The 26,114-nt window shown below is 44.9% G+C and overlaps 1 protein-coding gene across 1 annotated transcript; it reads right to left on the bottom strand.

Annotated features, from left to right (window-relative positions):
- Positions 1 to 1,836: 1,836 nt before the first annotated feature.
- Positions 1,837 to 18,607, bottom strand: PPP1R14D (protein phosphatase 1 regulatory inhibitor subunit 14D). The gene is made up of 4 exons (XM_073639123.1): positions 18,292 to 18,607; positions 5,317 to 5,406; positions 4,203 to 4,235; positions 1,837 to 2,778 (listed from the first exon to the last, which is right to left on the bottom strand). Exons 1-4 carry the CDS (start codon positions 18,472 to 18,474, stop codon positions 2,710 to 2,712), a joined length of 375 nt encoding a protein of 124 aa, XP_073495224.1. The 5' UTR covers positions 18,475 to 18,607; the 3' UTR covers positions 1,837 to 2,709.
- Between the last annotated feature and the right edge of the window lie 7,507 nt (positions 18,608 to 26,114).

The raw sequence follows: 26,114 nt of genomic DNA, 5'->3' as shown, positions 1-26,114 counted from the left end.
ACAAATCAAATAGGAACTAAAGACAAAGCTTGGTCAATACTCAGACAGACTTGTCTAGCTGGACCTTTAAAAAGATTTGGGTGATGTCACTGAAGTTCACCGGGCAAGTTGTGAAATTTGACGTGGAGCACAGAAAAGGGTGGCAGCCATAGGGAAAAGGAGCAGAGTCCGGCCCTGGAGTCCAGACAGCGGCGTAACACAGGATAAATTCACAAGGCCCCCGTCTATATTAGATGTTCGACCGGTTGGGTTAACATTAACCTGTATTTATGAAAAATGGCCGGAAACAAAAAGTGTAAGTACAAGACCAATTTAGAACAGGCAGTTTACAGATGATCTAGTCCACGGGGAATAGATTTGCTTTGTATTTTCTGACATACATCAAGACCAAATCTCAATCCCGCCAATTTGTCAATATATCTTTTGGAGTAACGCAAATCAACTCAAGAAACTTGACTCTGATGGACAATTCGGTCATCTCTATTTATTACATATACAAATCACAATGAAGTTACAGCAATATAATGAACCACGGTATCCACCGAGCTAGGTATGGCCTAAAACACAAATTGGCAAGAATAGAGCAAAACAACCAACTTCCCTCTAGTTTTATCTGTGTTTCTCCCCATTCTCTGGCCTGTAATATCTTTCTGACTGTTCTAATATAACATTAAAGACTTGTAAAGTGACCCCTGAATATACAGTCCTGCAATCCAGGCTGAAAAGAGTTTATGGGTGGTGTGAGGGGTTCTCGAGGGAAGCTAGAGCTGAAGGGGATTCGATCACAAGGAAATAAGCAATTGCTTAAATCAGATTTTTGTGCTAAATGTGTTTTTTTTCCCTCTTTTCTTACATATCACAATCTATTTTAAAAATAAAAACAATTGCAATTTTCACACTGTCCACCAGGGATTTTTGTACAGTCTAACTTCCTGTTTGTTTCAGGAAACAACACATGTATATAGACACTAGACACTATCTTTTGTATTGAAGTATCTAATGAGCTTGTGCAAACGTCCTAGTGAAGGAAGGAGGATCAGTGTCAGCTGTGATATCGCCTGTTGTGATTCGATCTTATCAGCTGTATATAGAGGCGTTACCTGTCAATGTAATCCCTTCCTTTTGCTGAAAAAATATAGAAATCTTGCAATTTTCACACTGGCCACTGGGGCTTTTTTTTTATTTTTTAACTTCCTGTTTCAGGAAACAACACGTGTACATTGTGATTCTATGTTTTCAGCTGTGTAAGGATGTTAGGCTAAGCTCACATGTCAAGTAATCACCAGTTAGAATGGATCCAGCAGCAATCGGTTAACAAAAAATTTGTGCAGACACAACTTTTTTGTCCAGCTAAAAAAAAAAGCTGATTTCAACTGGATCCTTTTTTTTTTAACATTGAAGTCAATGGAAAACTGATCTGTTAATTAGCCATCAGTTTTTCTTTCATTTGAAAAGGATCCGTTTTTTGCTTACCGGATCAGTTTCAAATGGAACAAAACTGGTGGCTAATTAACAGATCCGTATTCCATAGATTTCAATGTTAAAAAAATGGATGCAGTTTAAATCAGTTTTTTTCTTTTAGCTGGACTAAAAAGTTGTGTCTGGTCAACTTTTTTGTTAACGGATTCCTGCTGGATCCATTCTGGTGATTACTGGACATGTGAACATGGCCTCACCTGTCATTGTAATCATGCCTCTGCTGATAAAGAGACTGCTGAAAACTCTTCCTGATAAGACAGCCTAAAAATACCAGTGGCCAGTGTGAAAATTGCAAGATTACTATTTTTTTTGTGAAGATTTTGACTTACCGTTCTGACCTGATCTTGGGCATGGAGATTGGAATCGGTTAGTCATCGCTCCCTTTCTCCAATAATTCCTGTTACTAATTCCCCTATGAGTGCGCTGTCGGTGACTTACGCCGTGAATAATGCTTTAAGAGATTTTAATACAATAATCGCTTTCAACAACTTTCTGTTTTTACTACCACAAACAAGGACATCTGTGAAATCTTACCTGCCCATCTACTTTCCAGGGAGCGATGCTACTGTTTACACTAAAAAAAGTGATGACTTTTTCCCCAAAACAGCACTATGTTTGCCCTAAGACCCTTCATTATGGTTCTCACAGAATGGGCAGATAGTCCTGATTGTCCCCTACTCCATGCGCTTTACCATTTCAATGCAGTTCCTATAAAGAAGGATTTCGGCACAGGTCATCATCGCCCTATGGCAAAAGGGATGGGGGGGGGGGGGGGTCCAACCAGGGATGAGGCCCTTCTTTTCCCGTGGATCCATAGCAGTCACATAGGGTGGCTCTTTGGTAAGTTTATCCTTGGCTCTGCTCCGGATACAAAGTTCTTGTTTCTAATCTAAAACTAATTTTGGGGTTTATTTAGACAATGCGATCTTCAAAATAATTGCAAAAAAAGTACGGCATGCCGGCAGCGTGTGAACAAACCCTCGAGCTGTTACAACAAGCACAAGACCCTTTAAATAAACTTTAAGATGAAGCTAATTACTATGCAGTCGGCAAAGGGAGGTCCGGCCTGACCAGCTTCAGATCGGTAGTATGATGGGAACGGCATGTCATTGGCCAAACACAGATTCTCGTGCGTCTTTGTAACATCTTGTGGCTTATCAGTAGGACGGTACCATAAAACAATGCACTGCTGACCTCCCCCCCGTCTATAATTAGGACCCTAATCTTCAGTCACTTGTGCTGTAAGTCCGATAGTTTCCGCAATCCTTTTAGACGCTCCAGCAGCTCCAGGATAAATTTCTAGAATAGAGAATCTGATTTAGCATCCTTATCATACCATTATCAACATAGTTAGTTTTGTTCAACTGCCTGTGTTCACACGTTGCAGTTTTTTTCTGTGATCAACAAAGCATACAACCGCAACAATTTTGCCAAATTATGGAAAATTGCAAAAAAAGAAACGTGTGATAGCAGACAAGAAGAAACCATATACATAATACAACTGAAAGCTATAGGAATAGTATTCAGGGCATTACTCCCCAGGCTCCTCAGTTTTACTGAATAATAGTGTCATGGGGATATAGCGACAGAGAGGGGCCAGAAGATTGCAGCGTCTGGTTACCCGATCTGCACTGGTTAGAACTGCTTCACTATCATACTAAACAGTGCAGGTTCTCTTTGCTCTGGCATTGCTAGGGTTAATCAGTTCAGTTGATCTCCTGGAGCTCTCCATCCTGAATTGCCTCAGCTGTTCTGTGTTGGACACTCCCCTCTGGAATATATGCTTGCTACTGGCATTTGGGAATTGCCTGTGATAGTTCATTCTGCCTGGTTTGGAGTTGGAGGAGTTGTTTGGTGTTTGGAATTGGTGGTTGGAGAGTTGTTCTGGAGATTACTGCGTGGAGTTTGTTTGCGTGTTCAGCCTCATCTTCTCCTATTTGGTTTCACCTACCTTACCCTCCCCTGTGTTCCACTTTGTTGTTTTGTGAGTGTATTTTGTATGATTGCAGTTTTCATTTATCCCTGTCTGTCTTCCCTTGTCTGTCTGGTTAGTGTTATCCTATACACTTCAGCCTCACACCATCCTGGGTGGGGAAGGGAACGGATAAGGGTAAGTCAGTAGCATAGCAAGGCACATGACCCCAGCGTCTCCACCTTCCGGGGTAATCCGGGGACAGGGATAGACTAGGGCGCCCCCTAGAGTGAGGGATAGGGAAGGAGATCATGCAACAGTACCGTGACAGATAGGAAGTTTTCCTAGCACTTATTTTTTTCCACAGCCTTGTTCATACTGTCCATGAAAGAAAAAACCTAATATCAAACTGACGACACTGGGACTGATGTTATTCAATTGGGCTTTTCTGATGACAGTTTTCTCACATGTACCGAACGTTCGTGCGAAAAAAAACTCGCAGCATTGAACTAGTCTGTTACAGATTTTGGAAGTCTATGGGTGCGCAAAAAAGTAAAATCAGATCCTGTATGGATCCTCTGTATAGCATCCGATTTTTATGGATATAATACCATTATTAACATAGTAAATTTTATTCACTACTGATTATATAAAAAGGGATGTCGCACGGATGACTATAAGGAGGAAAAATCATCTTTTTTTTTTTCTGGATAAAAATGTGCCAATTTTTTTATTATACGCTTGTGTGAACTTAGCTTAAGGCTCCAGTGTTGTAATATTATTTTGCTTTCTCACGGGCTGGGATACTCACTTCTGTAGGTCTGGTACACTCCTGAAGGATGTCCTGAGGAGAAAAATATGAACTAGTGATATGACATGTTTAATGGAGAACAATGGGGCACACTTACTATTTCTGTCTTTTTTTAAGCTATCAAACACACTGTGCCTTACCTACTCTCCCCAGGTCCAGTGCTGAGTCTCACTATTCGTGTTATCGTCTGCAGTCCTGGCATCGTGTTGACAACCAATCAGGGAGCTGAGCGGCTCATGCTATCTACTCTAGCTCAGTTATTGGCTGCAGCGCTGTCAACACTGCAGGTGATAACAGTCACCAGGAGCAGCGGACCCAGGGAGAGTAACCAAAGTACTCCTTTAAGGGCTATTCCCGTCTTCATAGATGGGTATTGTTGGATAGAACTTGTAAATACAAGCAAGTTTGCAATTTACTGCTTATTAAAATTTGCAGCCATTTTAGCGATATTAACAATTTTGTTTACAGCTCATTGTCTAGGAGACCGGCCACCTTTGCTGTGAATCAGCAGTGGCCAAATATGTGTTCTATTCCTATTGAGCTTGTAAGCGTTCCTCTGAAGCTGGAGTGCATTGTTGGCAACTAATCCCGGCCAGTTAAAGTGCAGAAGTGGTCGGTCTCCCAGGCAACGAGCTGTAAACGAAAGAAAAATCTTAATATCTCAAGAACGGATGCAAATTTTAATGAGCAGTAAATTGCAAAAGTGCTTGTCGGATAGAGCTTGAGAATACAATACCCATCTATGAAGATGAGAATAGCCATTTAAGAAAGTAGATATAAGCATCAGACCTGGCAGATCCACTTCCGACTAATTTCCAATATAAGAAAGGATGGCTTATAAGGAGGATGGCTTATAAGGAGGATGGCTTAGTCCCTCATTCCAATAGCTCGGCCAGCCCCCTTCTCTGTCATGGGCGATGCACGGAATTTGGAGAGCAAATTCCAACAGACAGATGACTATAACATTACATTTTCTCACCCCTGAATAACTTCTTTCAGCTACGGCGCCGGTATTTTAGATATCCTGCTCATAAATCTCACATAGCATTATTACTAAAATAGTTTGGATTTGGGAATTATCTAATTTTTTTTATATAGACTGTAGATCCAGTACCTGAAGTCTAGATTTTTTCTCCTCAAATGAAAGATCCAGTAGATCATCAATGTCAAGGTCGGGCTCAGCAGCTTCATCCCGCAGATCCTCCTGTTGTAGGATATTTAGAGAAAACATGTCATTTTGATTGCTAGCAAAGCGTACTAGTTACTTTTCCTGGAGAAAAAAAAACTACATTAGTCAATTTATTTGACATTGGTTATAGATGAGGAAAGAATCAATGAAACATATTTAAAGGGATTGTCTGGGACTAAAGCTGGCCATACACATTAGATGACTGTCGATGAATAGTGGTTTGGCCAGTAGCCATCTTGACCATCTCTGCCATACATAAGCATTAGGCCAAGCGCTCCTATGTTTGCTATGAGAAAGCCACCAACAGAAATCTCTGGCGAGGGCTTATCTTTGGGAGATCAAAGTGATCCGCAGTCTGAAATCAGACATGCCAGGTCCTTAACTCCCCCCCCCCCCCCCCCTAACAATATATTTTCCGGGGCCCCCAAGCATATTAGATGGCTGAATCTGTCAATATTGACAGGTGCAGCCAATATTAGTCTAATGCACCATACAGACCAATAGTTTGGACACACCTCATTTAAAGATTTTTCTGTATTTTCATGACTATGGAAATTGTACATTCACACTGAAGGCATCAAAACTATGAATTAACACATGTGGAATTATATACTTAACAAAAAAGTGTGAAACAACTGAAAATATGTCTTATATTCTAGGTTCTTCAAAGTAGCCACCTTTTGCTTTGATGACTGCTTTGCACACTCTTGGCATTCTCTTGATAAGCTTCTAGAGGTAGTCACCGGAAATGGTTTTCACTTCACAGGTGTGCCCTGTCAGGTTTAATAAGGGCATTTCTTGCCTTATAAATGGGGTTGGGACCATCAGTTGTGTTGTGCAGAAGTCTGGTGGATACACAGCTGATAGTCCTACTGAATAGACTGTTAGCTGCTTTTTTCTTGCCATAATACAAATTCTAAGTAAAGAAAAACGAGTGGCCATCATTACTTTAAGAAATGAAGGTCAGTCAGTGCGAAAAAGTGGGAAAACTTTGAAAGTGTCTCCAAGTGCAGTTGCAAAAACCATCAAGCACTACAAAGAAACTGGCTCACATGAGGACCGCCCCAGGAAAGGAAGACCAAGAGTCACCTCTGCTTCTGAGGATAAGTTTATCCGAGTCACCAGCCTCAGAAATCGCAGGTTAACAGCAGCTCAGATTAGAGACCAGGTCAATGCCACACAGAGTTCTAGCAGCAGACACATCTCTACAACAACTGTTAAGAGGAGACTTTGTGCAGCAGGCCTTCATGGTAAAATAGCTGCTAGGAAACCACTGCTAAGGACAGGCAACAAGCAGAAGAGACTTGTTTGGGCTAAAGAACACAAGGAATGGACATTAGACCAGTGGAAATCTGTGCTTTGGTCTGATGAGTCCAAATTTGAGATCTTTGGTTCCAACCACCGTGTCTTTGTGCGATGCAGAAAAGGTGAACGGATGGACTCTGCATGCCTGGTTCCCACCGTAAAGCATGGAGGAGGAGGTGTGATGGTGTGGGGGTGCTTTGCTGGTGACACTGTTGGGGATTTATTCAAAATTGAAGGCATGATGAACCAGCATGGCTACCACAGCATCTTGCAGCAGCATGCTATTCCATCCGGTTTGCGTTTAGTTGGACCATCATTTATTTTTCAACAGGACAATGACCCCAAACACTCCTCCAGGCTGTGTAAAGGCTATTTGACCCAGAAGGAGAGTGATGGGGTGCTACGCCAGATGACCTGGCCTCCACAGTCACCAGACCTGAACCCAATCGAGATGGTTTGGGGTGAGCTGGACCGCAGAGTGAAGGCAAAAGGGCCAACAAGTGCTAAACATCTCTGGGAACTCCTTCAAAATTGTTGGAAGACCATTTCCGGTGACTACCTCTTGAAGCTCTGTACTGTGTGTATATATATATATATATATATATATATATATATATATATATATATATATATATACAGTACAGACCAAAAGTTTGGACACACCTTCTCATTTAAAGATTTTTCTGTATTTTCATGACTTTGAAAATTGCACATTCACACTGAAGGCATCAAAACTATGAATTAACACATGTGGAATTGTATACTTAAAAAAGTGTGAAACAACTGAAAATATGTCTTGTATTCTAGGTTCTTCAAAGTAGCCACCTTTTGCTTTGATGACTGCTTTGCACACTCTTGGCATTCTCTTGATGAGATTCAAGAGGTAGTCACCAGAAATGGTCTTCCAACAATCTTGAAGGAGTTCCCAGAGATGCTTAGCACTTGTTGGCCCTTTTGTCTTCACTCTGCGGTCCAGCTCACCCCAAACCATCTCGATTGGGTTCAGGTCTGGTGACTGTGGAGTCCAGGTCATCTGGCGTACACCCCATCACTCTCCTTCTTGGTCAAATAGCCCTTACACAGCCTGGAGGTGTGTTTGGGGTCATTGTCCTGTTGAAAAATAAATGATGGTCCAACTAAACGCAAACCGGATGGAATAGCATGCCGCTGCAAGATGCTGTGGTAGCCATGCTGGTTCAGTATGCCTTCAATTTTGAATAAATCCCCAACATTGTCACCAGCAAAGCATAACCACACCATCACACCTCCTCCTCCATGCTTCACGGTGGGAACCAGGCATGTAGAGTCCATCCGTTCACCTTTCTGCGTCGCGCAAAGACACGGTGGTTGGAACCAAAGATCTCAAATTTGGACTCAGCAGACCAAAGCACAGATTTCCACTGGTCTAATGTCCATTCCCTGTATTCTTTAGCCCAAACAAGTCTCTTCTGCTTGTTGCCTGTCCTTAGCAGTGGTTTCCTAGCAGCTATTTTACCATGAAGGCCTGCTGCACAAAGTCTCCTCTTAACAGTTGTTGAAGAGATGTGTCTGCTGCTAGAACTCTGTGTGGCATTGACCTGGTCTCTAATCTGAGCTGCTGTTAACCTGCGATTTCTGAGGCTGGTGACTCGGATAAACTTATCCTCAGAAGCAGAGGTGACTCTTGGTCTTCCTTTCCTGGGGCAGTCCTCATGTGAGCCAGTTTCTTTGTAGCGCTTGATGGTTTTTGCAACTGCACTTGGGGACACTTTCAAAGTTTGATGCTCTGTCCACCAGCACTTTGGGGGTCAACGTACCGACAGCAGCTTGACCAGTTCACCTGATTATACTGCTAACGTCATTTCTGTGCCATAGAAGAGGAGGATGACAATAAGGTAAATGCAGCAAAAGAAACAGAGAAGATTAATTAATGGGGAGATGTGGAGGGGTATATGGAAGTGTGAAGGGACAGTATGATTGGGTGGCATGTGAGAGGACAGTATGGGGGAAGTGTGTGGGGATAGTATAGGGGGAAGTGTGAGAGGACAATATGGAGGAAAGTGCAAATGGATTGTATGGAGAAGAAAAGTGAGGGGGAAAGTGTGAGGGAACAGTATGGGAGAGAAAAGTGTGAGGGGAAAGTATTGGGGAGGAAGTTTGAGTGATAGTACAGGGGGAGGGAAATGTGTGGGGACAGTATGGGAGGGATAGTGTGAGAAAACATTGAGTGAGTGTGAGGGAACAGCAAAGATCAGACAGTATTCACAGGGAGGAATTATGAGAAGGGGCACAGTATAGAGACTGGGCAGTATAGAGGGAACAGTCTGAAGAGGGGGCTCATTATGGAAAGGGAGTAGGGTGATGGGGTACTCAAGATAGTGGCAGGGTCGCAGTTATAGTTAATCAGGCGGACAGTGTGGTGGTTTTAGATAATCAGGACGGACAGTGGTGGTTATTGTTTATAAAGGCAGACAACATGGAGGTAATATATTATTGGAGAGGACAGTGTAGAGGCCATATACAACAGTGTGGTGGTTATGTCTTGTGTAGGGAGCACACTGAGAGGCAATTTTTTTATTCAGGGAAATAGCATAGGGCAGATATTTTTATTCAGGAGCTGTTACAGATCTGTTCCAGGTATCCCGGGCTCCACTTCCTTCCCATGAGTGTGATGCCCCCTGTTGTGCTCCACATCAGATTTTGCAAGTTGCCAGGTGTGGCTCAATTACATCATCTCCCTAGGCCTATTTAAGGCCCACTACGACACGCACATGTGTTTTAGGATGAAGACTCTAGTGTCTTGTATTTGGTGGGCTCCACCATTAATGCCTCTACTTGTAAGCCCTCTCTGATCCTTCATACCTTCAATTCAGCAGGTTAACCCTTGCTATCTATGGAATAACCCCAGTTGCAGTCAACCATATTATGTTATTGGACTCTGTTCATATTGAACATTTGATGCTGCCTGTGGTTCCTCTGCTTTCGCTGGGTGCTGCGTTGAACTTGTGTCTACCTTCAACTGGTATTGTATTCCTGTGGTGTTCAGTGTGCCAAGCCCTTGCTCACCACGTGCCTTCCTGCCTGCTGCACCAATTCCCAGAGTCCTTGTGCCCACCCTGATCTGAGGCTTTGTGGATTGATCTCACTAGGTAAATCTTACAGGATCATTATAATGACACTTATTTTTAAGGGCATTGATTCGGGACGTGCTGCACAAGACTAGAGAAGAGAGAAGTCTGCAATGAGGAGCTGTGGAGGTGAAAAGACATCATGGTGTCTGGACAAGATGGAGAAGAGAAAAAAGAGAATGACTCCAATAAGAGAAGGTTTCTGGCTGTAAAGGCTTATTTGTGATACTACCTGTGCATCATCAGTACTGTGGTTCCTGTATGGTCCACAGTCTGATGAAGACTGTTAACAATAACATCCAGTATTTTCTTACCATTGTTAAGAACATACTGGAAGTTGCAGGTTCATACAATACAACTGTATATGGGGCTGCCCTGACATTGCAATTTATTTCTATATTAAGCTTGGTGATATATTCATGTACTAATGATGGATCTCGTGATGTATTCATGTGCTGATGATGGTTCTGGTGATGTATTCCTGTACTGATAGTGTATCTGGTAATGTGTTCATGTACTGATGGTGCTTCTAGTGATGTATTCATATACTGATAGTGTATCTGGTAATGTGTTCATGTACTGATGGTGGTTCTTGCGATATAGTTGTCACTGCGGTAACTCGCACCCATTTCCCCCAAATCAGGCCATTTCGCTAATCTACCTCATGCAGCGCTGCTGCATCTGCTTGCTGCATTCATTTAGAGTTAGGGGGTGTGGCCAGTCTCTGCAGGAATTTAACCTTGCTAAGTCCTACAGAGATTAGGTTCCCCAGCCAATCCTGAGTGAGCAGGGCCTTTATTAGGCAGCTCAGCCTTCCAATCTCCGCCCAAACATTGGTTCCTATTCTATTAGTCCACGTTTATGTTTACATCTGTATATTGCTACCCGTTACCGACCTGGCTAGTTTTCCCATCCTGCCTGACCTCTCCGTTCCTGACCTCAGTTACCCTTACTAATTTTGTGCTGCCTGCCCTGACCTCGGACCATGTCTTGTCTTTTTCCTCCTGTATCACATACCCGCGCCTCTGGCCCTCCAGTCAGTTGCTGCAGTCCCAGGGACTGCCCTGGAGTGGTACTTGGTGACTACCTGCGGCCATGCCTAACCTCACCACCAGAGGCTCTAGAACATACATGTCGAGCTCTGGCCCGTGGGCCCAATCTGGCCCGCAGTGTGATTATATTTGGCCTGTGATACCAGAGCCACCTCCCCTATGTAGGGCCATTATTCTGCATAGAGGACTATGTGGGGCCATTATTCTGCATGGAGGACTATGTGGGGCCATTATACTGTATGGAGGACACTGTGGGGCTATTATACTGTTTGGAGGACTATATGGGGCCCATTCATCTTTATGTAGGACTGTGTGGGGCCCATTATACTGTATACTAGTTGGCCCGCGACTTTGTCCAAGTTTTTAATTTTGCCCCTTTGTGTGTTTGAGTTTGACATCCCTGCTCTAGTGAAAACCAGGTACACCCCTCCAGGCTAAGCCTGGCCTGTGGCATAGTGTGTCCACGCCCACTAGCGTTACAGTATTCGTGTACTGATGATGGTTCTAGTGATATAGTGCTGTATTGATGGTGGTTCTGGTGATGTATTTCTGTAATATTGATAATTTTGGTGATGTATTCCTTTTGCTATTATTGGTTCTGATCCTGTACATATGTAGCAATCTATAACTTGTCAGATAACGTTGTACATTGCTATGTTGATAAAGTATTCTAGCGTCTCACAAGTTAAGGATATCTCTGCTACCACATGCAGGGCTGCCACCAGGAATTTCAGGGCCTCATACTGGCAAAATTTTTGGGCCCCCTTGAGATTCCACTCAGGCTCCACCTCAGCTCTGCCTCCACGCCTCGAAACTTCCCCAGTCCCACCCCTCACTCTTGGAAAATCTCCACTTCTGCACCCATGTCCTCACTAATCACACATTAACAGTTCAAATCCAACACCAGATCACATACATAGCCAGCAGCTTTTGTTTTGGCCAAAAGATTTTTTAAGCTGCCACCACGACAAGCAGACTCTGCTGGCCGGGCCCTACTCTACTGTAACCTATTACACATTTCTTATAATACCCAATATACCTAAAAATAGTATTTTTATTTATTTTGCTTTAAGGAAATGTGTCATGTGCATTTTTTAAAATGACCAATAATATCAAATACAAGAGAGAAATACTGTCACACCATGGCCGGACCACATATTACCACCACATAGTGACCCAATAATACCACATACAAGGAACAAATACCGCCATACCTTGGCCAGACCACATACTACCACCACATAGTGACCCAATAATACACAATACAGGGACAGATATCACACCATGACCAGACCACATATTACCACCACATAATGATTGAATAATACCACATACAAGGGACAAATACCGCCACACCATCATCAGACCATATATTACTACCACATAGTGGCTGAATATTACAATAGTGATCATTAATAAAAACACAATACGAATATTACCATAAGTGCCATTATACACGGGAGCTCTGTATATAGTGTCAGTGTACAGGTAATACAGGGATCACCAGTGACATTATACATAGGAGCTCTGTATATAGTGTATAGTGTACAGTGTACAGGTAATACAGTGAACACCAGTGATATACCCACCATGAATATATGATTAGTTATTATGCAACCCATCATTCCAAATATAAATTGTAATCCTCCACTGTGCCCCCACTAACTATAAATAGCTACTTCGCCCACCTAATATATAAATTTGTTAGCACCCGTATTCTTTCCGCCAATTCAATCAGTTACACTCCTGCAACCTCAACACCCCCACTCTGTATTTCATCATTTGCAGTCCCCCCTGACTTCATTATTTGCAGCCCCCTTCCCTCCATCATTTGCACTTCCTCGTTCCCCCCTCTCATTCCATCAATTGCAGACCCTCGTCCCCCCCTCACTTCATCATTTGCAGCCCCCAACTCCATCATTTGCAGCCCCCTCCCCTCACTCCATCATTTATAGACCCCCTCACTTCATAATTTGCAGCCCCCCTCACTCCATCATTTGCCCTGATGGTGGCCCTGACCGCATGACTACAGCAAGTAAGACACCTTTTGAGTGTTAAACTGAGCAATAACCATCTGAATTTTATCTGATTGTTGCGCTGATTACAGTTTCATTGACTTTACAAAATAATAGTAATGAGGAAGTGAAACATATAAATAACACTCTAATTTGTGGTGCTCAGATAGGAAAGAGCAAAGTTGAAAAATGCATAAACTAATTTGGACTTGGGGCTAAAATTGAAGCCTTAGCAGCAAAACTAGATTTCATACATATGATTTCAATAATAGTATAATTTGAAATACAGCTTTCAAGCATAAACGCATTAAAAAACATTTAGTGTTTGGGCGGACCAAAATTTATACACTTCATATACAGTGGGGAAAATAAGTATTTGATACACTTCCGATTTTGCAAGTTTTCCCACCTACAAAGAATGGAGAGGTCTGTAATTTTTATCATAGGTACACTTCACCTGTGACAGACAGAATCTTAAAAAAATATCCAGAAAATCACATTGTATAATATTTATATAATTTGCATTTTATTGCATGAAATAAGTATTTGATACAATAGAAAAACAGAACTTAATATTTGGTGCAGAAACCTTTGTTTGCAATTACAGAGGTCGGACGTTTCCTGTAGTTCTTGACCAAGTTTGCACACACTGCAGCAGGGATTTTGGCCCACTCCTCCATACAGATCTTCTCCAGATCTTTCAGGTTTCGGGGCTGTCACTGGGCAACATTGAGTATCGGCTCCCTCCAAAGATTTTCTATTGGGTTCAGGTCTGGAGACTGGCTAGGCCACTCCAGGACCTTGAAATGCTTCTTAAGGAGCCACTCCTTAGTTGCCCTGGCTGTGTGTTTTGGGTCAATGACATGCTGGAAGACCTAGCCACGATCCATCTTCAATGTTCTTACTGGGAGAAAGAGGTTGTTGGCCAAAATCTTGCGATACATGACCCCATCCATCCTTCCTTCCATATGGTGCAGATGTCCTGACCCCTTTGCAGAAAAGCACCCTCAAAGTATGATGTTTTCCCCACCATGCTTCACGGTTGGGACAGTGTTCTTGGGGTTGTATTCATCCTTCTTCTTCCTCCAAACACGGTGAGTGGAGTTGATACCAAAAAGTTTTATTTTGGTGCCATCTGACCACATGACCTTCTTCCATGCCTCCTTTGGATCATCTAGATTGTCATTGGCGAACTTCATTTTACATGTGCTGGCGTGAGCAGGAGGACCTTGTGTGCCCTGCAAGATTTTAATCCATGACAGCGTAGTGTGTTACTAACGGTAATGTTTGAGACTGTTGTCCCAGCTTTCTTCATGTCATTTACCAGGTCCTCCCATGTAGTTCTGGGATGCTTCCTTACCTTATCTCAGAATCATCCTTACCGTGCGAGGCAAGATCCTGCATGGAGCCCCAGACCGAGGAAGATTTACAGTCATCTTGTGTTTCTTCCATTTTCTAATAATTGTGCTAACAGTTGTTGCCTTCTCACCAAGCTGCTTACCTATTGTCCTGTAGCCCATCCCAGCCTTGTGCAGTCTACAATTTTGTCCCTGGTGTCCTTAGACAGCTCTTTGGTCTTGGCTATGGTGGAGAGGTTGGAGTCTGATTGATTGAGTGTGTGGACTGAGTCATTTATACAGATAATGAGTTAAAAGGTTCGATTAATACAGGTAATGAGTGCAGAGTAGGAGGGCTTCTTAAAGAGAAGCTAACAGGTCTGTGAGAGCCAGAATTCTTGCTGGTTGGTATGTGATCAAATTAATTTTTCATGCAATAAAATGCAATTTAATTATTTAAAAATCATATAATGTGATTTTCTGGTTTTTATTTTTAGATTCTGTCTCTCACAGGTGAAGTGTACCTACGATAAAAATTACAGACCTCTCCATTCTTTGTAGGTGGGAAAACTTGCAAAATCAGCAGGGTATGAAATATTTATTTTCCCTACTGTATATCTCATATCTCATGGTCTGGATCAGAGTTACATAATTGGTTCCCTTCTGTGCAGCATAATGATGCACTCATAACATTTATTCAGGGGAACAAATAATACCTCCACACAGTGTACAAATAATACTACTATATGGTGTCCACATAATACTGCCTTATAATGCACAAACAATGGTGACAAAGAGCCCATATAATACCATTTTACAATGCTCAAGTAATACTCCCTTATATTGTACAGGCTGAATATTCCGCAAACGTAATCATGCAATATAGTTCCAAAATAATACAGCATGTAACACCCAAGTGCCAATATTCGGTATCCAAATAACAAAGAGAGCTACTCAGGATTTAAATGCATTCTCTAACAACAGGGAATAGTGTAAAATAAAAAATAAGCCATACTCCATTATTAAATCCTCCTCCGCTCCAGCGTTGCCACTCTGGTAGTTTTCACGGGTCTCGGTTTACTTTTCTGCAGAAATCACATGCTAAAATGGGTCATCAATTGGGGTGTGACACTCAGCACCCCACCAATTATCTGTTCCTCATGCTGGGTGTAATTAGATGCAGAACAGAATAGAATAGCTCCATCAACAGCATAGTGGCCACAGTGCGGTACTGCAGTGTTGATTAGTGGCGGATGTGCAGTACCTATCCGCGGCCACTATATATTGATGGAGCTGTGCAGCTCTGGAACTGATCACATCCAGATGCCGCGGGCACTGGGAATAGCTGATTGTCAGGGGTGTCGGGTATTGCCAGGGCCGGCTCCAGGTTTTTCTGGGCCCCGGGCGAAAGAGTCTCAGTGGCCCCTTTAACAGATAACATGAGTCATGATGCAGAGATACGGCGGAGAAATAAATATATATATAGTACAATGCAAAGATTTCACGTCTTACATTACATGAGTGATATCTATTGTAAATTCCACAATAGCTCAGAAACCGGTGAATCGCTCCATACAGAATACTGGCCCCCATATAACGCTCCATACAGAATAATGGCCCCCATATAACGCTCCATACGGAATACTGGCCCCCATATAACGCTTCATACGGAATACTGGCCCCCATATAAGGCTCCATACAGAATAATGGCCCCCATATAAGGCTCCATACGGAATACTGGCCCCCATATAAGGCCCCATACGGAATACTGGCCCCCATATAAGGCTCCATACGGAATACTGGCCCCCATATAAGGCTCCATATGGAATACTGGCCCCCATATAAGGCTCCATATGGAATACTGGCCCCCATATAAGGCTCCATATGGAATACTGGCCCCCATATAAGGCTCCATACGGAATACTGGCCCCCATATAAGGCCCCATACGGAATACTGGCCCCCATATAACGCTCTATATGGAATACTGGCCCCCATATAAGGCCCCATACGGAATACTGGCCCCCATATAAGGCTCTATACGGAATACTGGCCCCCATATAAGGCTCCATACGGAATACTGGCCCCCATATAAGGCTCCATACGGAATACTGGCCCCCATATAAGGCTCCATACGGAATACTGGCCCCCATACAAGGCTCCATACGGAATACTGGCCTCTATATAAGGCTCCATACGGAATACTGGCCCCCATATAAGGCTCCATACTGGATACTGGCCCCCATATAATGCTCCATGCAAGCTGTTACCCCCCAGATAATGCCCCATACAGGCTGCCCCCCCCTTATAATGCTCCATGCAGGCTGTTACCCCCCACATAATGCCCCATACAGGCTGTCCCCACCCCCCTTATAATGCTCCATACAGGCTGTTCCCCCCACATAAAGCACTATGCAGGCTGCCCCCCCCCTTATAATGCCCCATGCAGGCTGTTCCCCCCCTTATAATGCCCCATGCAGGCTGTCACCCCTCCTCTTTATAATGCCCCATGCAGGATGTACCCCCCCTCTTTATATGGCCTCATGCAGGATGTCACCCCCCCTCTTTATAATGCCCCATTCAGGATGTCACCCCCCTCTCTTTATAATGCCCCATGCAGGATGTCACCCCCTCTCTTTATAATGCCCCATGCAGGATGTCACCACCCTCTTTATAATGCCCCATGCAGGATGTCACCCCCTCTCTTTATAATGCCCCATGAAGGATGTCACCCCCCCTCTCTTTATAATGCCCCATGCAGAATGTCACCCCCTATCTCTATAATGCCCCATGCAGGATGTCACCCCCTATCTCTATAATGCCCCATGCAGGCTGTCACCCCCTCTCTCTATAATGCCCCATGCAGGATGTCACCCCCTCTCTCTATAATGCCCCATGCAGGCTGTCACCCCCTCTCTCTATAATGCCCCATGCAGGCTGTCACCCCCCCTCTGTATAATGCCCCATGCAGGCTGTCACCTCCTCTCTCTATAATGCCCCATGCAGGCTGTCACCCCCTCTCTCTATAATGCCCCATGCAGGCTGTCACCCCCTCTCTCTATAATGCCCCATGCAGGATGTCACCCCCTCTCTTTATAAGGCCCCATGCAGGATGTCACCCCCCCTTTATAATGCCCCATGCAGGATGTTACCCCCCCCATATTATGCCCCATGCAGGATGTCACCCCCCATATTATGCCCCATGCTTCCATACATAAAAAAAAAAAAAATCAAATACTCACCTCACTCCTCCTCACCTGCTGCAGCTGCTCGGTCCGGACTCCAGCGTCGCCGGTATCTTCCCGCTCTGCGCTCCCTGTGACGGCTCAGGGGAGCGGGCAGTGGAAAGATGTCACCGCGCCCTCTGACCTGAGACGTCAAAGGGAGCGCAGAGCAGGAAGACAGCGGATCTGCGGAGGCACGGGGAGAGGCAAGTATCCGGCTGCCGGGGCCCTAAGCAAGCGGGAGAGAAGGGCGGGCGCTGACACCGCTCTCCTCCGCCCATAGCACGGCGGGGTGCGCGACCGCCAGTGGGCCCCTCTGCCTGCTCAGGGCCCCGGCACTTGCCCGGGTGCGCCGGGTGCTGACGCCGGCCCTTGGTATTGCACCCCACCAATCTGGTATTTATGACTTATCCTAAAGCTAGGCTATAAATATAAAAGAACTGGACAACCCTTTTAACAAAATGTATTTAATTTATATATGCATTTTTTTCTCATTTGAAGACAGAATAGATATTTCTCCAAGGCAAGTGAAAATTTTTCTGCAAAGTCTCACTATTGATTTTGTATCGGTGAGAAACGTACATGTAAAGCGCCATGAAATAAATAGCGCTATAATAATAATAATGATATTCCTTACGTATTTTTAACATAATCAACCATCGGAACCAAATTATTTTGCAGCTGTTTAAACGCCAAATACTATAAAATGCATTAAAAATACCAAAATAAAAAAAAATGATTATAAATAATGAATAAAACAAGAAGAACACATTAAAGGTATACAATGTGCACAATTACGCTATTAGCTGCAAAATAGTAGTGACTGGTAAAAAATAGACAAAAATTTTGTTTCCAGACTTACGTGGTTCTGGTAGAGCTCCTGAATTTGAGCGTCGATCCACTCCTCCAGTTTGATCCTGCGTTGCAGTTCTTTGCGGTTGTATTTCACTGTCAGTTTACCGTGCTTCTTGGGTGTCACATCTTCATCTTGTTTTTCCTGCGGTAGAAAGGTGACCTGAGCAGGACGGCTGTTGCTGGTAGCCATGTTCACCTCTTTTTTTATGCTCTTCTCCGACCTGTTTTTTTTTTTTTTTTTAAGCTTTTCCCCAATGCAACAGATCTGCAGGGCTAGGCGAGGACCTGAACCGATGTGATCAGGCTGAGGACAGAGAACGACTGGGACAAAAGTGCAAGAGGAGAGGTTACAAGGAAACAAAGTGCCCGCTGCCTTCTTCGGTTTCACTATTCCAGTGCAGATAGAGATCAAATGTTCACGTTTTGCCTTATCGCGTCTGAAGGCGTGTCGCAAGATAATGAGAAGTTCAGAATCAATGGCGTCGTCCACTACTGGACAACCCCTTCCTATCAGCTAAATTGTGCATTGTAAAATAAGAAAAAAACAACAACATATCCGTACCTCCTGGACCAGCGCCATTTCACCAATGCCAGTGCTGTGTGTCATGTTACATGACCGTTGCAGCCAATCAGTGGCCACGGAACAGCTTCGACCTTTCAATATTCCATTGTTTTTGTGCCATGACTGATGCGGAAGCTGTACGATAAAATCCTAAATTACTTCAAACTGTAATATTGATTTATGCCAAAAGTCCATTAACAATAAAAAAAAAAGTCACAGACATTAAAGGGGTACTTTAATATTTTAATATTGATCGCTTTGTTTTTCACAAAGCACAGTATCCTCATATGTACAGGATAATATTAGGCTTCTTACTTGTACCTTTTGTGTCTTTTTTTTCATCTGTTTTTGCCCGTCTGTGCATACAACTTCACTTAGCTGCTCCTATTCTTAAACTGCTAAAACAACATTTACCAACAGCACCCTGCTTCTCCTCGGGTGCTGCACGCCCCTTCCTCTGCTTTCCTCTGTGCTTTTGAATTGCTATTTTCTACACTGCTCAAAAAAATAAAGGGAACACTTAAACAACAGAATATAACTCCAAGTAAATCAAACGTCTGTGAAATCAAGCTGTCCACTTAGGAAGCAACACTGATTGACAATCAATTTCACATGCTGTTGTGCAAATGGAATAGACAATACATGGAAATTATTGGCAATTATCAAGACCCCCTCAATAAAGGAGTGGTTCTTCAGGTGGGGACCACAGACCACATCTCAGAACCAATGCTTTCTGGATGATGTTTTAGTCACTTTTGAATGTTGGTTGTGCTTTCACACTTGTGGTAGCATGAGATGGACTCTACAACCCACATAAGTTGCTCAGGTAGTGCAACTCATCCAGGATGGCACATCAATGCGAGCTGTGGCAAGAAGGTTTGCTGTGTCTGTCAGTGTAGTGTCCAGAGGCTGGAGGCGCTACCAGGAGACAGGCCAGTACATCAGGAGACGTGGAGGGGGCCATAGGAGGGCAACAACCCAGCAGCAGGACCGCTTACCTCCCCCTTTGTGCGGAGGAGCCCTGCAAAATGACCTCCAGCAGGCCACAAATGTGCATGTGTCTGCACAAACGGTTAGAAACCGACTCCGTGAGGGTGGTATGAGGGCCCGATGTCCACAGATGGGGGTTGTGCTCACAGCCCAACACTGTGCAGGACGCTTGGCATTTGCCACAGAACACCAGGATTGGCAAGGTCGCCACTGGCGCCCTGTGCTCTTCACAGATGAAAGCAGGTTCACACTGAGCACATGTGACAGACGTGACAGAGTCTGGAGACGCCGTGGAGAGCGATCTGCTGCCTGCAACATCCTTCAGCATGACCGGTTTGGCGTTGGGTCAGTAATGGTGTGGGGTGGCATTTCTTTGGAGGGCCGCACAGCCCTCCATGTGCTCACCAGAGGTAGCCTGACTGCCACTAGGTACCGAGATGAGATCCTCAGACCCCTTGTGAGACCATATGCTGGTGCGGTTGGCCCTGGGTTCCTCCTTATGCAGGACAATGCCAGACCTCATGTGGCTGGAGTGTGTCAGCAGTTCCTGCAAGATGAAGGCATTGAAGCTGTGGACTGGCCGCTCGTTCCCCAGACCTGAATCCGATTGAGCACATCTGGGACATCATGTCTCGCTCCATCCACCAACGTCACGTTGCACCACAGACTGTCCAGGAGTTGGCGGATGCTTTAGTCCAGGTCTGGGAGGAGATCCCACAGGAGACCATCCGCAACCTCATCAGGAGCATGCCCAGGCATTGTAGGGAGGTCATACAGGCACGTGGAGGCCACACACAATACTGAGCCTCATTTTGACTTGTTTTAAGGACATTACATCAAAGTTGGATCAGCCTGTAGTGTGTTTTTCCACTTTAATTTTGTGGGTGACTCCAAATCCAGGCCTCCATTGGTTAATAAATTTGATTTCCATTGATGATTTTTGAGTGATTTTGTTGTCAGCACATTCAACTTTGTACAGAACAAAGTATTCAATGAGAATATTTCATTCATTCAGATCTAGGATGTGTTATTTGAGTGTTCCCTTTATTTTTTTGAGCAGTGTATATTCTATTAACAGGAACATCCCAGGACAAAGGCATAATGGTAATTACCGAACTGTTTGTAATTGTTCTGTGAAACAATAATAATAATAATAATAATTAGTAATAATAAAAAATACATCTAATCATCAGCAAAGGCCAAAATGATGAAATCAATGAAACAATAAATTCAATACTTCTAGTAAGTACTATGGCTCCTGTATGGTTTGCAGTCTTATGATGGTTCGTAACAACAACTCAGAGTATTTCCTTACCATTGTTAAAACATACTGGGAGTTGTAGGTTCATGAGATACAATTGTATATTGGGCTGACCTGAAATTGCAATTGATTGTTGTACTAAACTTGATGATGTATTCCTGTACTAATAGTTATTCTGGTGCTGTATTTATGTATTGATGGTGGTTCTGGTGCTGTATTCATATATTGATAGTGGTTCTGGTGAGGAATTCCAACACTGACCGTGGTTTTGATTATGTATTTCTTTAAGATCGTGGTTCTCGTGATGTATTTCTGTACTGTTGGTGGTTTTGGTGATTTATTCATGCACTGATGGTGGTTCTGGTGATGTATTGCTGTACTGTTATTGGTTCTGATCCTGATTATTGCATTTTTCACACCTTATTTGATGAATTTTTGATGCATATGTGAAGCAGCATTTAAGTATCTTTTATAGTACAGAAAAGCTTTGATTTTGCACTTAAAAAACTAACTGCAGTTTTTTTACATGCGGTTTTTAGGCTGCACATAGAAGACAAGAGAGAAAAAAAACACTAAAACCGCACAATTCAGCATCGTCTTTAAATGCACAGTGGGCGCAGTTTTAATGAAATCACATCCACTTTACTTGAACAGTTAGACACAGTAGAATTTCTGTGCAAAAAGAGCAGCTGAAAAAAACTAAACATTTACGTCACATGTGAACACATCTTAACAGTCCAAGCAAAGTGAATGTGATTTCATTAAAACTGCGCCCCCTGTGCGTTAAAAGATGCTTCTAAATTGTGGGTTTTTGGTGCTTGTTTCTCTGATGAAGAGTCACCCCAAGTTCGAAACTCGTTGTATGAATGAATAAAGATCCAGAGAACATACACGTTTCTCTTCACTCTGTGGCAGCGCACGAGAATTACTGCTTTTTTTCCTGTTTGGTTTGAATACGTCTCTTCCCATCGGTGTGTGGGACAGCAGTCGGAGTAGCAGATCTTCATTACTACAAGTACGGTGTTGTGCCAGATCACAACCCAGGCAGGTGAGCATATACAATCCTTTGCTCGCTTTGTCTTATATTATGGGGTATCACACTTGGAGCGCTTTTTCTCTTTTTCTTATCAGGGCACCAAATATGTCCATGTTATTTACTGATTTGTGATACTCATTAATTTTTCAAAAAAAAAAAGTGCTTTAAAAATGATATTTATGTAATTGTTTTTCACTATTTTTTTAGTAATTTTATAGGAATTTTTTTTCTTCTAGAATACAGGTACACAGAAGTACACTGCTATGTACAGATGTATCTCTATGTACCAGTATAATCTGTCTGTGGGTTCAGAGCCTGCAATGCAGCTTCAAGTGAGGAAAATCCTACCATTCATATCAGTGTTTGCTGTGGCTCATGGCTTTAGCTGCTGCCTGCAATGATATAGGTTGTGGGTTGGACCAGATCTCAAGATAAGAAGAGAATTGTTTGTTTATTTAATTAATTATAAGTATATGTGACGCGCCCCCTGGGCCTGTGTTGTGCAGGGAATACCTGGAGCCGGATCGCTGGGGGTTGTAGTCTCCGTGGCGCTGACCCGGTCCGTGCCCAGGGTGGTCAATTCAGTGGCAGTCTTAGTGTAATAACAAGTGTCCGACTACACCACCCGTGGATTGCGGTCAATGGGGACCGCCGCTGCGAGGCAAGCCGCTGAGGCAGGTGTTATGTGTGCAGCTACGAATGGGAGGAGTACAGCCTCAGGGCAGCTAGTGTGGATGATGAGAGTGATGGTGTGAGCGTCCCAGTACTGATGGTGCTGGTGCGGCGATGAAACACAGAGACGTGTGGTTGCAGTTTCCAATGCTTTACTCACAGTTCTTTACTGGTTCTAGTCACCTCTGTACCGGCGGTGACTGCCCAAGCCGTGCTGCGTCCACCAGGCAAGGTGCTCGACCAACTCCCAGGCAATTCCAGAGCGTGGCAGAGGGCTCCCTTCTCTTCCTTTCTCTGGCTGACCCCACCAGTGACCCACCTTTGTCCAGCTTCCTCGGGCCTTCTCTTGGCGAAACCTATCTCTGGTTTCCCTGACCCTATGTGGTATGCTTTCCTGGTGGATGTAGTGAGGGGTCGCACCAAGTTGTGGTCACAACCTCCAGTCTTTGGCTGAGGAATTTATTGCCTCCACCAATTTGGGTTCCGTTACCCTGTTCTGCCAACCCGTCACCCGCAATCTCCTGGGCCTATGGGGTTCCTTCTTCTCTCGTGTCTCTGAGCCTCTCTTAAAGTTCCTTTTTGTAACGGGTCTGGGAGGCGGAACCTCTGAGCTACTATACAAGGGGGCGGACCTTGTAAGGGAGCGGGTGGCAACCAGGGATGACGGGCAGGCAGTCACAGCAGGTGACCGGGACAGTCTCTGAGAGAACGGGCTGGAGGTCACGGCAAGTGACCGGGCAGTCTCTAGATGAACGGGCAGGGGGTCACGGCAAGTGATCGGGGCAGTCTCTGGAAGAACGGGCAGAGAGTTACGGCAAGCGACCGGGGCAGTCTCTGGGTAAAGGGTAGGTACGACCTGTGATGGCAGAGCCTCCGGGTAGGCTAGCAGGCAGGTGGTAGATGTGTGCTCCCAGGTGAGCAAGCGAGAGTCTCTGGAATGGTAGGTGGTCACAACACGTGACGGCGAAGCCTCCAGGTAGGCTAGCAGGCAGGTAACAGGTGGGCGCTCCCAGGTGAGCGGGCAGGAGTCTCTGGAAAGGCAGATGGTCACAGCACGTGACGGCGGAGCCTCCAGGTAGGCAAGCAGGCAGGTAACTGATGTGCGCTCCCAGGTGAGCGGGCAAGCTGGTCCATAGACAGACTGACAGGAGTTGGAAGGCAGACCGTCGGACCTCAGGCTGGCAGGCAGGTGACTGGATATCAGGCAGGACAAAGACAGCAAGCTGGCAGGAATCTGGCAGGTAACTGGCAACGGGACCTGAGGGCTGAAGCACAGGTGAGACACAGTGCAAACAACATTGCTCGGGCACCTCCATTTTGGAGGAGGTGCCTTTTATATGGGAGGTCCTCCGGCAATTGGCCGGGGACTCCTTAGGACGGCGCGCGCGGTCCCTTTAAGAGAGGGGGAGCGCGCGCGCGCCCTAAGCACACTGCCGGGGAAGGAGTGCGCGCCGGAAGCAGCGGGGAGAGCGGCGCTGGAGGACGCCGTGCCAGGAGCGGGGAGGTGAGAGGGACGGCGTCTCTGCCTAGAACGGGGCAGAGACGCCGATGCTACACTTTTCTTCTTTCCTTTCTGTTCCTTTCTGTTTCCTCTGCTGTTTCTGGCCTCCTCTCCAGGCCTGCCTCGTGGAGGTGGGCCCAGACTGAGCCACAGCTCCCTGTCATCCCTCTCTGGCTGAACTCCTTCTCTCCTCCTGACTGAACTGACTCCCCGGACTGAACACTGTTCTAAGATGGTGCCCACCTTATATACCTCCCTCTATGTGTGAGCCCAGGTGACTAGCAACCAATGGGCTCCTACCTATGCCCAGAGACCCACCCCTATCTGCTCCTACACCACTGGGTGTACTTTCCCCTCCCCACTCCAGGCAGGGACATGGTCTGTCGTGCCTGCATTTCTGTGGGAGCACCGTTGAGCTGTCCCTCGGAAATGGGGTGTGTGTGGTGCATGCAGCCTACCGAGTCCTGGTCCATACTCCATCCTTACCCGGGAGTGGAATATCACACCTCTGGTTTGAGGTGCAATACCCCTGTAGCAGCCGAGCCCTCGGGGTGCTACATATGCAGATCAGAGATGCCAGCTCCATGCCCAAGGTGCTGCTACAGAGTAGCAATGAAGACGCAAGAGAGAAGAAAGAGTGAGTGAAAGTTGGGACATAGTACTGACCTGCCGGGACAATGGGACTGACTCCTAAAATCAGGACAGTCCTCCTTAATCCGAGACAGTTTTGAGCTATGGTTGTAGTTTTTCACTATTAGAACAGGGCAGAATATCGACCAATACCTCATGTATTTTATACATCTTACTCATTTGTTTATTGCACATTTTTTTGCAGGATGAAGCCAGGTCTCATAGTGTTGGTTGGGTAAATTATGGCGTCTGTCCTTATGGGGTGCACTTATATATTGCTGGGAAGCTCGCCTGATCTAATATTATGGGCTTCACTAATAGGATGTAAGCCAGACACTGTGCATTACACGTACCTGTGTGACTGGTGCCCTATACAAGCCCCATCTGTGTGCATTTATAATACTAGGCAGCCGCTCCCTCTATGAATGGTCATTGTGTGAGTGGAGTGGTTACTCCATCAGTATTTTGCACCTGTGCTGCCCCCGCCTTAATCATGGGGGTCTGCTGCATCCTGCAGTGCATTAATATTGTGACTTGGTGTTAGGAAGGCTGCCTTTTTTCTGTGACATTATGAAGTATCCTTTTATAAACTGTTAGCTATATTGCCTTGGGTTAATGGACAAGCCATGTTTAATGATTTCAGAAGTACTAGAGAGTAAAAGATCAAACCGAGGCACAATTGGAAATGCAGTGGGAAGTAAAGTACAACTTCCAGCACATGCATATTCTGGTTAAAAGGTTGTGGCTACTAGAAAATAATTCCACTAACCTAATTACCCAGTAGACTGTGGCCACTTGTGATAATAGGACTTATTTTACATTAGATGGTGTTGACGCGCCCCCTGGGCCAGTGTTGTTAGGGATACCCGGAGCCGGATCAGATGGGGGTTGTAGTCTCCGAGTGGCTGTGACCCGGTCCGTGCCTAGGGTGTCAAGCTCAGTGTGTGGCAGTCCTTACTGATGTTACTAAAGTTCTTTATGTCGACTACGCCACCCGTTGAATTGCGGTCACTACGGCCGCCGCTGCAGCAGGGTCCACTGAGGCTGATGGTGTTTGTGCAGCTTAGGTAGTATAACCCCCAACGGGAGGGGTATAGCCTCAGGGGGTCAGGTGCAGAGGATGGTGGTTGTGGAAGTGCAGTGAAGATGGTAATGAGAGTCAGAGTCGGGTTGTGCAG

The sequence above is a fragment of the Phyllobates terribilis genome, unplaced genomic scaffold (genome assembly GCF_046119375.1).
Source record: "Phyllobates terribilis strain yellow unplaced genomic scaffold, ASM4611937v1 Scaffold_7__3_contigs__length_470593459, whole genome shotgun sequence".
Taxonomy (NCBI): domain Eukaryota; kingdom Metazoa; phylum Chordata; class Amphibia; order Anura; family Dendrobatidae; genus Phyllobates; species Phyllobates terribilis.
The sequence above is the reverse complement of the archived record's forward strand: the minus strand, read 5'-3'. Positions and strand labels throughout refer to the sequence as shown.